The sequence below is a fragment of the Paroedura picta genome, chromosome 2 (genome assembly GCF_049243985.1).
Source record: "Paroedura picta isolate Pp20150507F chromosome 2, Ppicta_v3.0, whole genome shotgun sequence".
Classification (NCBI taxonomy): Eukaryota; Metazoa; Chordata; class Lepidosauria; order Squamata; family Gekkonidae; genus Paroedura; species Paroedura picta.
In genome coordinates this window covers 146,525,622-146,543,123 of record NC_135370.1, presented here as the reverse complement: position 1 = coordinate 146,543,123, position 17,502 = coordinate 146,525,622, and the positions used below count along the sequence as shown (strand labels likewise).

The following is a 17,502-nucleotide window of genomic DNA, read 5'->3' as shown; positions in this document are numbered from 1 at the left end:
GTTTGTTTGTTTTAGTTTGTCGCAGCAAGTCAGTTACAAGTTTGTTGCCCAGACCATTTCAGTCCAGGCCCAACATGCTTATGCTCTTAAATCATTGTCTTTTTATCCTTTAAAAAAATGGAAGCATTCTCAGAATGTCCCTATAAGAACTATATTTTGCATGAGGTGTTTTTACAATATATTATAAAAGGCAAACTGAAAAATGATTCAAACCATGTTTCAAAGAAAGAGGAAAATAAATTTCTGCTAAAAGTTGATCTAGTTTAATGGGTTCTTTGAAAATAGAAGGCATTTTAATGATTTGTTTGTCATAGCTTGAATTAATATTGGTAATTTTCCTGTTTTTAATTATTTTATCATATTGTTTTTATTTGGTAAACTGCCGTAAGCAGGACTGTTTTCACACCAGGAATTAGCCCTGCCTTACTGTTTGTCCAGTGTCAGGGCTAATTCCCAGTTCTGCATGATGTCGGCAGTGTGTTGGAGCCATCCCAGGCGCGGCCTGACTCAGGCCCTCGATTGCCCCATGGCAAGGGAACACATTCCCTTCTTTGCTCCAGGCAGCAACATGGCCTCGGTTGGGGCAGGCCTGTGTAGTAGGAGAAGAGTCGGGCCATCCAGGCCCTGGTCATCCCCTGACTACAGCATCCCTGAAGGGACAAAAACTCCCCTGGCCAGCTCTGCAGTGCTGCGTAGCATCCGGGGCATTTTTTCTCATTTAGGAACATTTTCTAAACAGAAAAATTACCCCTGCCACAAACACCCCCTGCGTAGCAGAACCTTTCTGCCCCGGTTGCCTCATTCGAAGGCAGAAATCTGGGGTGGACAGGGTGCATTGCCAAAAATGGTCCCCTATGGGGATGCAGGAAGTGGTGGGCAAACTGCTCCATTGCAAACACCCAGCAGCAGCCTGGACATTGGTGCTGTAAACATCCAGGAGAGGTTACCAAGAATGTTTTACACAAACAGATAATATCACTACTGGTGGGATCGAGGTTGCTATTCTGGGCCTTGCCTTGGTCATGGGAGATTTGTGGTTGAGGTGTATCTGTGGGCAACCCACTCTGTACTTTACTTCCTGTCTGCAGAATGGAATAATAGTTCATGCAAAAGTCTTTCCAAATGTAAAGTGTTATGAATTTGAATAATCATATGAGAATAAGATTGTACGTAGAGCCTATAAAGTAGGACCAGTTAAACCTTATAAAGTCCTTGATTTTATTTTGATTAATCATAAACTATTTTTATAGGTTCCAAATTCAACGTGGAAAAACTGATCCAACTAGCTACAAGAGCTTGGGAGACAGTTTCAGGACCATATTCCGGACTGAAGGGTAAGAACATATGTTGTTCTAATATTTATTATTGTCCTGCTTTAATGTCATAGGGAATTTTCAGATTCTACCTTGGGATCTGTCTTTGTCTCACAGTGATCAAAAATCTTTTCAAAAGCCTTTTTATACCTGGAATGCCAGATTGTGTCTTTCATTACAGCAAGTTATGTTGACTTGAGGTGCTACTGTCTTCATGATTTAACGATGCTCCAAGACTCATATTTTAATGGAGTATTAACCTAGGTCAAACACAAATGAATATTCTTTCCGTTAGATACAGTCAAAGGAACAGTCTGTAGTTGATGTTTTAAAATATGTTAAAATGGGGGGGGGGGCATTAAAAAAAACCCAATAGTAGGGCCTTCATATCAATTGGAAAGTTTCTTAGCCAACGGAGGTACTCCTGGCATGTAGAATTAAACATGTGTCTAGATTTTTATGTGGTTGGGGGCTAAGTGTTTAGAACATTTCCTAATTAACTATGAAAAAGATCTTATTTTATTAACTGCTATTGAATGACGAGTTTTATGCAATACAGGTGCGTGAAGTAGTGTTGACATAGTGAGAATGGCGGTATACTGTAGAAGGCCTAAATGTTCTTTTGGATTTTTAGTGCGGGAGAGATATTGAAATGTCTTGTTTCACTTAGCATGTGTTTATATGAGATGTGGGGGGAAAATAAACAATCATTTTAAAGAAACATTTCCTGAATTTAAATCAGAGATGCTGTTTAGAATAATTTCCCTGCTTAGCAGGAGGAAAGCAAACTACCCTTGGACTAGCCGCACTGCTTTAGGGCTACCCGAGGTTTCTTCAGACCAGAAAAAACACTAGGGGGTCCCCATTCAGCTATAAGAGTATGGTGGCTGTTGATGCTGACTTTCTTGGTTGCTTAAGACTAGAGTTGGCAGATCAAGCCTGGCAGCTGGTGAAGGGGGGGGGGTTGTGGACCCGCTCAAAGACATGACATCCAGGGAATGCCCAGAAGAAATGGTAGTCCTCTAGAAACAGCTGGAAACTACCATAGAGTTTTTAACAACCTACAGCCATTGCTTCCGGGTATTTCCTGGAAGTTCCATCATTGTGCAGACAACACTGGTGAAGGCTTTTTAAAATGATTTTTTTTTAAATTTCCCCTCTCCCCACTACTGTTCCAAACAGCAGCAGGGAATGGAAATTCAGGGCAGGGAATCCCCACCTTGGCCAAGAGCTTGGCAACTCTCTTTAAGACTGTAACTGACAACTAAGCGATAAAAGCAACATGAACCTCAAATGGGGTTCTAAGTTGAGAAATGAGTTGGGATATGAGGAGGGACTTCTATGGGATATAATGCCATAGGTTCTCCTTCCAAAAGGGCCATTTTCTGCAGGTGAACTAATCGAGTTGTAATCTTAGGAGCTCTACAGCAGTGGTCCCCAACCTTTTTATCACCAGGGACTGGTCAACGCTTGACAATTTTACTGAGGCCGGGGGGGGGGGGGGTTAGTATTTTGCTGAGGGACGCCACCGCCGCCTGAGCCTCTGCTCCACTTGCTTTCCCGTTGGTGTCCCTTACCTCCCACTACCCACTGGGGGGTGCTGCCAGCAGCAGCTGTGCAGTCCAGCACTGAGGGGGTGCCCAGCCATGGAGAGCACCAAAGGTGAGCCAGCGGCAGAGTGGCAGTGCATCCCCAGAGGCAGCAGCTGGGGAGGAGGATGAGGAGGCGCTGTGGGCCGGTACTGAGTGATCTAAGAACTGGTACCAGTCCCCGGCCCAGGGGTTGGGGACTGCTGCTCTACAGCATCCACTTGAAGGTTAGCAACCCTAATCTCAAAGACTGAGTAAGAAATAGCACTATTTCCTAGGGCTCAAAACAAGGGGCCCCAATCTTGTTCAGCCTGTGGGCAATTTTGAAACAGGGTGGAAGGTTCACCGCCAAATGATGATCTTGAGGGAAGGCAGTCACAAAATTGCTGCCGTGGGGGCACAATCAGCTCTTTGCTTTGGGAAAGAGAAGCTGTTCGGTTTCATTTTAATAGGAAGGGGGTTGGCAGACTGAGGTTGCCAAACCCAAACAGAGAAGAAAATCAGATCTATTACCAAGATGGACAGCTATGATGCACCTGCCCAGGATGAGTTCAGCACTTTACTAGTCCCCACCTCGCCCCGGTTTTGTTTCAAGATTCAGTATTGAAGAAATAAGCAGGCATTTGGAAACACACAGCATGCCATGCTGGAACTTGCTGACCTTGTGGATGTGGACCAGTTTATATATCACGTTTATATATCATGTCCAATGACATTTAAATGCACATGCATGCTGACATATATGGTTGAAGTGTTGGCATACTATTAGTATGTCTGCTTGAGCTGCCATTCCAATGCAACATGAATTTACCATACATTTTAATGTCATGAAACAGAACTGGAACGCTTAAATGGTAAAGCATATAACCATTGCCCGGACTGCATATTTACCAAGCCTGAATGAGTACAGAATCATAGCACTGGTTCATAGAGTTTGTTTAATAACCACTGTAATTTCCAATTGTTTTCTTCCAATGATTTGTAAACCTTGGAAAAAATTACTTTAAGCAAGTTATTTGTTAGATTGGGAATAGCAGGCAATTTTAATATAATAATATAAAATAACTCAATAAATATTAGTGTGGTGTAAAGGGGACAATAACCTTTTGAAAAGCATCTATTCCTAGTCTTCTCTCTGTCAACACCAAAGATTAGTGAATGTAACACTTACTCTTCTTACCCTGCAAACACAGACACTTTCTGGGGAGTGCTTGCTTACTCCTGGAGAGCACTTTGGTGGGCTTAGCCACTCCCAAACAATAAATGAAAACTTTTGTACTGATCTTTTTAGCCTGAGTGAGAGCTGATTAGGAATCTGAAAACTGACCCCTGGCAGGCAGGAGTGTTGACAAGAAGAAAAAATAAAGAACTTTGTTTTCTTTTTCAGAACTTGGTATTCTCGGTCTAGAGAAAGAGTAGTCTTGTGCAGATTTCAAACGTTTTATTATGAACGTTGTTGTTGTTGGAGAAACTATGAAGAATAATAGGAGAAAATGTTCCCCCTTGAATAATTTAAAATTATGACTATAAGGTTGATTTTTTTTAAAGTGATCATGGGGCAAGATCTCACGTGGACGTTAAACTTTCTAAAGACTGGGTTGTTTTTAATGACAGTGTGTGGTAGGGGTACCAGGGTCAAGTGAAGCCTGGAATTCTTCCCAAATGATGTCTGATCTCCAAATTACAGAGATAATTTTCATGCAGGAAATGGTAGCTTGGACTTTATGGTATACCAGAGTCTAGGAGGAACAGTCCTAAGTGGCTACAAAGAATGAGACTTCTGCTTCTCCTATCACATACTTTAGAGATTCTCCGATATACCATCAAGGCTCAGAGAAACAGACTGTTGCCTCTAAAGACAGTAAAGACCATAGGCTGGTTGAGAGTTGAGAGGGGAATGGGACTGCTGATAGTGGATATCCTCCTATGGCTCTTCAGAGTGCAAAATCACTGAGATGTTTACCACATGGAGGCTGGTGTGCTGGGCTGCAGGTTGTCCCGGTTCTTCCTGCTCCCACATGGTGGAGCCTTTTGGCAGCTGTAGCTGGTCTGCCCTGGATTTGTGCTCCTGCATGGGGAAGCATTTGGGCAGTTGCAACTTGTCTGCCCCGGATTTGAGCCCCCACAAGGAGGTTTTGCCATAGTGCAGAATGGTGGGGCCTTTTTTGTTTGTTTGTTTACAAATGTTCCTAAACAAATAAAATGCCCCAGGCAGCTCCATGGAGGGCCTAAATCAGGCCACACCTGGGATGGACCCAAATCACTGCCGACAGCAAGTGGAACTGGAAATTTGCCCTATCAACAAATGGCTGGTAAGTCAGGGCAAATTCCCAATGCAGAAAAGGTCTGAGAAAAACCAGATGAGGATTATGAGTGGTCATTTAAGTTGAGTAGAACATAACTAGATAGCTGCTAATATGCAGGATCAAAAGGTTAGTATGCACAGAGACCTCATGTATACAGAAACCTACAAGTAACATAAGGCTAGAATGAAGGGGCACGAGGAGTGCTCTAAGGCGGTGGTCCCCAACCACCGGGCCACGACCCGGTGCTGGGCTGTGGCTCCCTTCCTCCGCAGGGCTGCACTGGGTGGCGCATGCACGTTTGCCATGCATGGCACTCCCCGTGCATGCAAGTTTGCAACCACGCATGCTGCAAATATGCATGCGCCACCCAGCCACGCATGCGTGGCATGTACGGCCAGGCGATCACCCTCCCTGCCACCGCCGGTCCACAACCTGAAAAAGGTTGCGGACCACTGCTCTAAGACACTTGGAAGTGCATACCTAACCGAATGTGTCAAACAGAACTTTCTGATATAGCAGAATAATTTCTGCCAACAGTGTAGCAAAATAACAAATTTTGAGCCCAATGGCACCATAAGACCAGCAAAGCTTTATTCAGGGTATGAGCTTCCATGTGCATGCACACTTCCTTGGATACAGTGTTATGGACTGGAAGAAATCAGCTTGTACTTATAGGCAAAATGTAAGCAGTAAATTAGCATACAGCATAATGAAAATGCTTAACAGATTTCAGAGATAAATATGAATAACAAGCTATTTAGACTTGTTTGGATTTAATTCCGGGAGATTGGATTTCAGGGGGGAAATATATAATCAATTGCTGACTGTAGTTAGCTGAGACCTGACCTTACACTCCCATTGTCTTCTCTCAAGCATGGAGGCAACTTGTTTGAAGTGGAGCATTTGGCTGTACAAAGCCATCTCCCCTGTTCACATACTAAAAAGGTAAAGGTATCCCCTGTGCAAGCATGTGTCATGTCTGACCCTCGGGGTGACGCCCTCTAGCATTTTCATGGCAGACTCAATACGGGTGGTTTGCCAGTGCCTTCCCCAGTTCGCATACTAGAGGACAACATATTAAGCCATCATTTCAAATTACATTGTATTATATTCATTGTTACATGACATTGCAAGAAGAGCTGGTTTCTTATACCTTGCTTTTTCTTCCCTGAAGGAATCTTAAAACGGTTTATAATCATCTATCCTTCCTTTCCCCACAACGCACACCCTGTGAGATAGGTGGGGCTGAGGGAGCTCTGAGAGAACTCTGACTGGTTCAAGGCTTAGCTGCACATGGAGGAAGAGTAGGGAATCAAACCCCAATTAAATTACATTACAGCCACTCTTAACCACTACACCAAGATGGCTCTAAGGAAGGGAAGTAGATGGGGCATCATACAGCCCCCCATCATATGCATAACTGTAATCTAACCTGGATAAAATCAGAGTATAGATCACTGTGACCAGATCATGCTTTTAGTTGACATATCAGCCAAAGCTGATACAAGTCACTACATGTCACAGAGGAGATTTGGGCCTCTGATTGTAGGACAGGATTTATCAGTACCTCCCGAGCTATGAACCTGCAACCCCCTCCAGGACAGGCTGATTCCTAAGTCATTGAGCTTTGTCATTGACCAGCAGCTAGGACTGCCAATTTCTACACCTTCCAAGATGATGGGATAGTGGCATCCTGTGGTGGGCCCCCTGTGCCCCTCCTCCGTGTTGGCACTGCTGCCACAAGGCACAGCAGGACTTTCCAGCCCCAGAGTTGTGCATGTGCACACACAACTCCAATGCAGACTGTGTGCACTGGAGGATTTCATCCTCTATGCATTCCGGGGAAGTGGCAGGCCATGCTGCCGTGCCGTGAGAAACCGGCAGCAGCCTGGTGCAGCCGCCATGCATTATTGGTTGATGACAAGCATCCAGTGCTTGGGGAGGGCGGATGCTTGTGTTACTTTTTGCACTCATGAACAGATAATTTGACTGGTTTAGAAGTATGCATGCTTATGGAAACTGTCACTTTCTCTTTAAAATAATCTTTTCTTGCTTTAGATGCATTCATCTTTTAAAGTGGAAAGTGGCATTTCTGGCACATGTGCAATAAAAATAAATAAAAAATAATGTTTTATTTTATTTGGATATCTGTGGCCAAATACAAAGATGTAAAATATGAAGCAGTTCATAAACAGTAGAAAGAAACATAAACATTCCTTTTTCACTCTCTCTCTCTCTCTCTCTCTCTCTCTCTCTCTCATTAGAGCTGTATGACTAGGCCAGGAAATCTCTAACCACTAGAAAGACACACAATCAGACTCCTTCCCAACACCACTAACTGGTAGCTTTTCATCAACATTACCCCTTTTTCGACGAGTGACTGAATGTATACTTTCCTACATATGAATGCTAATTAACTGAGCACTTAAAATGCAAAAACATTACCTGGTTTTTCCAGGTGGCTGTATGGAAGCATTAAAGGTCATGTTGTGTGTTCTGTCCCAGCTATATTAAGCAAAGCACCTGCTTTTTGCTTGGGTTGGGGGATGACATGAACCAGTTGTTAAATATAAAAGCATTTCAGATGAACAAACATTTTTAATGTGTGTTAAAATAACATGAAAGGAACTATTAAGCATAGGGTACTCTTTGCAATGTTGCTAATTCATGAAATCACAGAAGTGAAGCCAAGCAGATGCCTGAATTCAGATGCTGAGTAGGGATGTGTACACTATTCGGATTTGATTTTGGCTTGTTTTGTTGATGGAAGTTTGTATTTAGGATCTTTAATCTTATTAAATAACAGTTTTGATTGGATGCTTCTCTTCTCTTGACCCACACTTGTGTATATACTTATATGTTTGTTTGGGTTCTTTCTGAGGGAGGTAGTCATTAGAAGCCCTTCTTCACTCTACAACCCTACAAAGCCAGGACACTGCTTATCTAAAGTGCAGGGGGAGGGTGGAATAGAGTTTAACAAGATCAGCATCCATTCCTTTGGCTGCCTTCCCAAGTGCCATGCCAACTCTTCCTGCCTTGCAGCATATCCAAGCAAATCCTTTGCCTCTTCCCTATAGTGCAAGGAATGTGGAGGATTTCAGCAGAGGATGTAGGCCAAAAATCTCAGCCTCTATATCTCCTGTTACACTGTCTCCCATGATGCCGTTGGCTATAAACAAGGTTCCCATCATCTATGTTACACTCAGTATCTCGAAACACTCAAGCAAGGACCTTCTGAAAGCAGAACACAACCAAAGGCATTCCCATACCATGAGGAAAATGGTCAGAATTGGCCTAGTAGATTTACTGAGTTAGTTTCTGTTGCTTGGCTAACAAACAGATTTTAACTAGTTACGTCCCAACTGCATAGGAGCCTTCCACACTGTATGCAGTCTCTAGTAATAAGAGCCAGCAGGATGTAGTGGTTAGGAATGGCGGCTTCTAATCTGGGGAGCTGGGGTTGATTCACAGCCTTGATAGTGCTGCTCTCACAGAGCAGTCCCTCTTAGAGCTCTCTCAGTCTCACTTACCTAACAGGGTGTCTGTTATGGGGAGAGGCAGGGAAGGTGATTGTAAGCCACTTTGAGACTCCTTCTGGCAGTAAAAAGCAGTGTATAAAAACCAACTGTTCTTCTTCATAAGCAGTTTATTTAATAGTTCCCTGAAATATATTCTGATAATGATTCTGTCAGTGTTAAATGTTAAATGTTGGGTTCTAGTAAAGGAGAGGAAATGGCCATAACCCACTCACCTTCCAAACTCTCCTTGCTGTCACTGTAAGATCAAGTAGTTGACTCCAAAGTCAATAGCTGATTAATTCAATTACCAAACTGATATCCTTATCCATTGTTGTTCCTCTATATATTTCTGAAACAGCCTAGGGGGTGGGATGTGTCTGGCTGTCCAAATTAAAATAGGGCCAATCACGATGTGGCCAGCTTTGCCCTAATTGGCCCTGCCCCTGCAGCTCCCACCCTCCGTCCCTGGACTCTAGCCTCTTTGCTCTCAGACGCCTCAGTGCCTGGAGCCAGCAGCAGGTAAGAGGAGGGGTGCTGGGCAAAGGGTTGTAGTGGAGGGCTTGCTAACGAGGGCCTCCTGGGCTGCTGACTGCCTGCTAACGAGCTGCCCAGCCCCCACCTGCCCCACTTGATTTGGCTGCAGCCCAAAGCCACCTTAAGTAGCCTTCCTTAAAAATCAGATTGAATCCTATATAGTGAAGGCCGCTAGGTAAAATTTCAAGGCCAACTTTTTATAACACTGAATTTTCTTTCCAGATAATCTGCAAAATTGCCAAATTAAGGCCCCACTAGCTCTGCTAGAGAGCCAGCTTGGTGTAGTGGTTAGGAGTGCGGACTTCTAATCTGGCGAGCCAGATTTGATTTCCCGCTCCCCCACACGCAACCAACTGGGCTTGCCACAGCACTGATAAAGCTGTTCCAACTGAGCAATAATATCAGTTCTTTCTAAACCTCACCTACCTCTCTATTGTGGGGACAGGACAGGGAAAGGGATTGTAAACTGCTTTGAGACTCCTTTGGGTAGAGAAAAGAGGCATATAAGAGCCAACTCTTCTTCTTCACTCCCAATTGTTTTTTTTTTCCCTATCAAACCACATTTTTTTCTGGGCCTGATTTTTGTCTAACTTTGCCTGTAAGGCTATTAGCAGATATCATCAGATGGTGATCAGAAAACATTTGCACAGAACCAAAGGTATGTTATTTTTATATAGAACATGGTCTACTTGTATGCAGTTGAAATGTATACTGAAATATGTGGCCATCAAGCCTTGATCAGATGCCTGGAACATGCAGCTGCAGCCCCCCCCCCCCCCAGCTGACAAATACCATATTGACAGTATTTCTCATATGACTTGTCTCATAAAAAATGAAATTGGGTGCATAAATAAGATATATACTACAAGAGTGGAATGGGAAATGAAAATGGCCCTGGAAGAAGTCCAGCTGAACAGCTCCTCTGATGCTCTGAGGGCCAGCTTGGTGTAGTGGTTAGGAGTGTGGACTTCTAATCTGGCTAGCCAAGTTCAATTCTGCGCTCCCCCACATGCAACCAGCTGGGTGACCTTGGGCTCGCCACGGCACTGATAAAGCTGTTCTGACTAAGCAGTGATATCAGGGCTCTCTCAGCCTCACCCACCTCACAGGGTGTCTGTTGTGGGGAGAGGAAAGGGAAGGCGACTGTAAGCCGCTTTGAGCCTCCTTCGGGTAGAGAAAAGCAGCATATAAGAACCTTCTTCTTCGTCTTCCTCCTCCCAGCACTTCAGGGACCACTGAATTTAATGGCACCGACAATGGATCCTGGCATACCCTTTGCCTAGGTTTGCCAAGCCTCTTACTAATAATTGCTAGAACAATGGTGGAAGAATACAAATAAAAGCACTCTGAGCCTCTGTGCAGTATATCACGTCCAGGTAGCTCTAGGTAGTGGGAGAAACTCCATAGAGCTACCCACTGTTTCTCATGTCCCAACCCTTACCCTTTGCTCATCCTACAAAATGGTAGCACTGCAGAAGGAGATGATTGGTGAATTGACTTTGAGGCTCTGGCAGAGATCTTAATCTAACCAGTTTGGTGTAGTGGTTAAGAGCAGCAGCTTCTAATCTGGAGAGCCAGATTTGATTCCCAACTCCTCCACATGCAGCCAGCTGGGTGACCCTGGGCTCATCACAGTCCTGTTAGAGCTGTTCTCGCAGAGCAGTTCTGTCAGTGTTCTCTGAGCCTGACCTCCCTCACAGGCTGTCTGTTGTGGGGAGAGGAAAGGACAGCAATTGTAAGCTACTTTGAGATGCCTTCAGGCAGTGAATAGCAGGGGTTAAAAACATCTTATTCTTTACCACTCTTTCTAATAGGATAGGTAAAAACAGTATGTTTGGTTAAATTCTCTGATGAGGAAGGAGTATTTGTAGCTTGGTTACTTTAAAAAAATGTTAACGTGGCAAAAGCTTTGGTTTTCAGTTTAATTGTAACTGCTGCCAGATTCTTTAAATTAGGCACCGTTTCCTTCCTTTAGCCCAAAACAGCTACAAGCCTACCCCAAAGTAACTGTAACCCACAAATCTCTAGGGAAAATATACTATTATTTTTTTGCATTCTCTAGGGAGAAGAGGGAAAAGAGGTAAAGCGAACCATCTGTTTCTATTTATAATGTAAGGTCAATAAGCAAGATTAAGACTCTGAGCCCATATTTGACCTGTAGGTCTTGTTTTATACCATGCCAATACTCACATGCACAGCTGGGCTTACTCAAATGCAAAATGATCACGAACTGCTAAATATACCTAAGGACCAACAACTTTTTCAGGGTTTTTCCCCCCCAAAATGGGTTGCCAGCTCTGGATTAGGAAATTCCTGGAGATTTGGGGGTGGGGAGGGAGGGGAGGATCTCAGCAGGATCTAATGCCACAGAGACCATCTTCTGTAGCAGCCCTTTTCTTCAGGGGAACTAATCTCTGTAGTGTGGAAAACACTTGTAATTCCAGCAGATCCCGCCAGGAGACCCGCCAGGAGGTTGGCAGCCCTAGTATTTTGTAGCCTATTTCCGAGTGTTGCATTGTATCATGCAGACTTTACTTAAAATCAGTTATACATGTTTTACAGACTGTTTTATGTATTGTTCTCTGTTATGATGTAAACCGCACTGAGCCTCCGGGGAGGGCGGTATATAAGTATGATAAATAAATAAAAATAAAAATAAATAAATAAAAGCTCGTTGTAAAGTTTAATCAGGTAACTTTAAGAGTTTTGTTCTTCATTATCTATAGAATAAGGTGACCAGATTTTAACATTGGTACAGTGGGACACCATTGACCGGGGGGGGGGGGGGGTTTATATGTGGTCTATAAATTTGGTCTATATGGAGCAACAAAAAGTTTCATAGAATGCACAGAACGCAAAAATAGTATTGTAATATATATATATTTTTAATTTCAACATAAGTACAATTTGCCAGGTGCCCCCAGATGTCCCTCCAAAAGTGGGACAATCTGGTCATCTTACTACTGCAACTCTGAAGTTATTTCTGATCTAGTTTCTAAAACAAGGTAATTGGCACAAAAGCATATAAGAGAATGTTTTAGGATTCATGACTTGGAGGGGAAAATACTCATATAATGGGGGGGGGAAGCATTTGCATACTCTCATAAGATTGCTAAATCAAAGCCTGGTGACTTTTTAATGCCAAGTTGTGGAAAGGAATGTGTGTGCGCGGGGGAGATGCCAGCTATGGTGTCAAATCCCTTCCTGTTTTTTTTTTTTTTTTAAAGGAAGTGAGGTTGCTCTAGGATTCCTTAGAAAGTCTCTGGGAGTTCCTAGAGGTATTCTGTCACTTCCATTTGTTTTGTTCTGTTCTACTGGAAGCGACGTATCATCATCACACATAAGGCTGGAATATTTGCTTGTCCTCCCTCCACCGCTTGGAATATCCGTGGGCACCAGGGACAGGGGAAATGGGGTGCCTATTTTAATAGCTGTGCAGTAGTAAAAGGAAATGCAGGTATGGCTTTTTGTGTTTTACTCCTCTGTGGATACTGTGGCAATGTTGAAGAGCCAAGCATGTTTGTCACCTGACAATCATATGCATTTTTCTACTTTTGCCTTAGTTTTGCAGAAAACTACATGCACACAAAGAAATTTGTAGAGGACAGTCAGTGTTGGCAGTGGTTAGAAAGACAACCTAAAACAGTAGAGATCTGTGTTGAAATCCACATTATTCCATGGAGCTCACTGGGTGACTTTGGTCCAGTTTAACCTACCAGGCTGAACTGGACCAAGGGAGAATAATTAAGATGGAATTCAAATGTGAAAAGATTATTATAAGTAGATGTCTGCATGTCCTTTTAAATTCTTAATATTGCTTCTCAAACCTTCAGTAACTGAAATTTTTAAAATATAATGAATGCAGAAATTGTAGATGAAGCATTTTCCAAAATCTTCATTGTTCCCCTATGCTGGCCAGTTCAAAAATAAAATCACCAAAGCACTGTCTGGGTAGAAATAAATTGTCCCAACAGGGAATTAAAATCTTCAAAGTAGGAGTCATCCCTTGAACTTTGTTCATGTATTACAAGAAAACAGGAGCCACAAAACATAAAATTTAATTGAGACTTACTAGAGTCAGGCTCTGTCTAACAGAGTATTAAAGGTCACATTAGCTTTCTGTTAAGGAGCAGCAGGTGAGGCCCTTTGCAAAATTCCTGTGGAACTTTCCAGTCTGTGCCGATGACATAATATCCATCCTAGAGTAAACTTTTTGTTGAGTTGCTTCAAAATAGGGATCTGGATTTGTGTTGTATTTCACATGGTTTAAAAGTTGGCATGCGTTTTGACATCCTTTTGACAAAAGTGCTAGAGCCACCACAGTATATCTGTTTATTGAGGACTGACAGGTTTATAGGCAACATAAACATAATCTGATGTTTATTAGAGAAAAAAATGGAAACTGAGGATTAGCCAAGAATGTTGACTAGAGGAAATCCTTTTAGCCTTTTCAAATTCTTCATATGATGGCCTGAATTTTTGTATTAATGGCAGCTCTTCAGTCAATTCTTTAGAAGCTTAACTGTTTAAGAAGGGAGGAATATGTGACTCCTTTACATTGCAATCCTGTGCAGAACTGTCTAACTTCATGGATTTCAATGGATTTAAACTAGAGTAATTCCTTGCAGGGTACTGTTGGTGTATTTGGTCAAATGTACCTTTTTACTTATATGTTCTAGCAATTTTTTTAATTTATGAGTTTCTAATTTTGCCTAAAAATATTGCTTTGGAGGTAAATACCAAGAAAGTAGACACTCCAAGTAAAGCATGCAGCTTGCTAAAAATTTTTAGAAGGATTATGGTGGTTCTAGCAATGAAGGCGGCACATCACGTTTTTGGAGAAGAGGAGCTGTTGTAGACACACCCTTCTTGAATTCAACCCAAACAGAGTTTCGCTTCCAGAGTTAAGACCTGGAAAATCTGGTTTGGCAAGCTTGAAGCAGAAGCTGTCTGTGAACCATGCCAGTTTAGTTGCTACATGTGATTTTACCAAGAAGACTACTGTCCAATACACAAAGCTGTTTAACTCAAACATTTGAAATGTTTAAATGAAGAATAAATCGGTAGACTGACCATGATTAATTCAGTGCTTGTTTTTCAGAAATTACAGGATGAGCAGCCTTCTTGATGGGGCAAGATAGCTGGACGAAACAGCCATTGATAGACTGGAATTCTGATAAAAAATATTGTTCTCTTGCCTATTACAATTCACCTTTTCCTCCAGCTCAATGTGGATCACAAAAAGTTATGAAAATCAATCACAAAACTACTGTAATTCACATCCTAGAAATCATATGATATATAAAAACTTAGACCATTTCCACACATAAGCACAAACCTCATGCTGCCTCCTTGCAAACATGTGGTTGTAAGCTGCGCAGTTGCAAGCCTCCTCACGGGAGACCCCTCCATTCTGTCTCCCAACAAGGCTGCAAGGGAAAACAAGCCGAACTTCTATCCCCCCATCCCGCTCCTTGGCTTGTCAAGCTACCAATCACAGCACAGTGGTTATGTCATGGACGCAAACTTTCTTTCCCTCCCCAAACCCTAAAATTATTTTAAAGTCACTTCTGCATTCCTATGGGGTAATGGCATAACATAGAAACATTTTAAATAAAAAATTAACATTACCACATTGCTATGAAAAAATACCAGAACAATACAGCATCACCCCCCTTTTGTTCTGGACTCAAATTATGTCTGGGTAGATTTGTGAGAGGCTGGAAATGGTAACTGGACCCTGAAGAGTTATTTTGTGTAAACAGCAGGCTTAAAAACAAAGCACACAGATTCCTGGCTGATCGGGAGAGGGCTGCTTCAAAACATGCCCCTCCCCTTTCTCCATTCATTTTAAAGTTAAGACAACATTAAGTCCAATAGAGACAAGCAATTAAAGGACAATGACAGTTTAACAATTTTACATTAATCTTGTGAACGCCATATAAAAGGACTGTGTTTTCATTTATACCTGAATGCTACTAAAGACAATTGTGAGAATAGAGGGGAGTACTCTACAACCTTGGTGCTGCCACCAAGAAGGCCACACTTTTTGCCTTTCTATAATAGCATAATTTAAAATAGTGGCAACTCTTGAAGCTCGATCACTGCATAATACCTCAATGGATGGATAGTTTGATGGCCTTTCAGATATCTTAGTATCAGAGTGTGTTGGTCTTTAAAGTTAAAACCGGTGTTTAGAACTTTGCCCAGAAACACTCATACCCTCTTAGGGTTGATGTAATATATTTGCTGTAGTGTGTGTCTTGAGTACATTTGCCTCATTCTTTTAAATCAGCTGATGTTTCCAATAGTTCTTTAGTTACAAAATCTAGAATCATACTGCAACTGAAAAATGCATTGCAAGCTCTATTTGTATTATCCATCTGTATCCGAACTCACTGCCTCACTCTATAGAATTTGTTATCAAAAGAAAGATATATTAGAACCTATTAAATGTCTCTCTACTCTGGGAAGCTTGCAAATTGAGTGTGGAGTTGAGGACCCACCCTTTTTATTTTTCCTTAATAGCTGACTTCAGAATTGCATTGCCATAGAATATTAAAAGCTATAGAAAGGGAATATTCAGCCCTGAAGTGTCTTGCCTGTATTGCCTAACAAATTTATCCCATTACTGGATTGTATGTGCTTCATAAATTACTTTGGACACCCTGTCAGAAGCTGTTGCCAAGAAGAAATGAAAGGGAGAACCTCCGGTGTCCTTGTGTAACCCCACAAAGATTCTTTAGATCTCTGCCAACACTTTAAGCAACTATTAGGGGCTACACAAAAATGTTCATTCCCAAAAGTGTGAGTTTCTTGATGCAATGCTTTTGTTTCATGCGTTCTTAATCCCATTCTTTTTTATTTAATTTCAAACAAGAATTCTTTTTTGTTCAATTCAAATAGAATTTTATCTCTATTTCTGTTTGTTCCATTGGGAATTTGCAACTAATTTTTTTGAGGGGGTGAATTTCTAAATTTTTAGGGCTTGTACCCCCACAGTGAAGGAATATTGTTTTGATGAGCAGCAAGGTTAGACAGCAGTGTTTGGAAAGTCAATCCAGATAACATGTGGTGTGTAAATATGGAACCAGGTGGGTTTTGCTGAGGGAAAAATCCACCTGGTTCCATCTACTTCCTAAAAATACTTGGCAGACATCAGGAAAGGTCTCAGCAGACACTGTGGCATCCATAGATACCATAGGGGAGGGGGGGGTCCTAATCTAGGTAAAATGCTGGAGATCCATTATCCAATTTGCTGCTACCATCAGAAGAAGGCAGCTCTGCATGGATCAGGGCCATGCTGAAGAGTCAAGGAGATGTAATGCTTACTTTGCTTGCTTTTCTGAATAATACTCATCTTGCTTTACTGAGCCCTGGTACATAAAAACAATTAATAATAGTTGGTCAGGGCGCAGTGATTTGTATCTGGGCAGACGCACAGGGGAAGAGTTAAAAACTCGTATCCTGGAGCTGATTGCAACTTTAAACTAAGTCAGTCTTCCTTTGTGACTGCTTACAGACATCTGGAGAATGGATTGCTCATTTCTAGCATATCATCTCTTGGAGCTCTTAGTGGTTGGTTAGTTTAAGAGGGATACTTCTTTTCACTTACTTACAAAATATATGCAGCTGCAGCATTTACTATTTGGAAGCGAGGAGTTGCAATTTTTAGGATTGCCTCCTATGTAAGCCACTGTGAAATGAATGTGGCTTGTTCAAGAGCACAGTTACCATCTAATCACTTGAACAGAGAGGAAAGGCAGGCTAATGTACATTTAAATAAATCTAATTATAAATCTAATTATAAATAAATATGTGTCAGCTGGTTGTTGTCTTCATATGATTCCTAATTAGCTTCCTTAGGATCATATTAATAAGCACGTCAACCAGCCATGAACAATCCTAACCTGGCAGTACTCCATGGTGATTGTTATAGTCATAATCATAACAGCACTTTCTGGAGCCATTGTGATCATGAGAACTGCAGCAGGATGTCTCTGCACAATAACCATTCACATGTTCCGGTTCTCCAGATAATGCTCTGTCCACAGACATTGAAGAAGAAGAAGAAGAAAATGAAGGGGGGGGGTCTTCTGCAAACTGAAGCCATGAATCTGTCATTTTCCTGCATTGGTACCTTGGTTCATCACTGTTGTTTATAGACTTCATAGTTGTTGTTTTCAAAGTGTATACATCTCTACTTGTAGCTAGGATCCAGGGACTCATTTGCTAGCATTTT

The 17,502-nt window shown here is 42.1% G+C and overlaps 1 protein-coding gene across 4 annotated transcripts in view; it reads left to right on the top strand.

The window, feature by feature from the left end:
- The window catches only part of SLC25A21 (solute carrier family 25 member 21), a 365,160-nt gene that overhangs the window by 258,301 nt on the left and 89,357 nt on the right, over positions 1-17,502 (top strand). For all 4 annotated transcript variants that reach the window (XM_077323153.1, XM_077323150.1, XM_077323151.1 and 1 more), the window contains one exon: positions 1,251-1,334. In XM_077323153.1, coding sequence (XP_077179268.1) covers positions 1,251-1,334 — 84 coding nt within the window. The remainder of the gene's footprint in view (positions 1-1,250; positions 1,335-17,502) is intronic.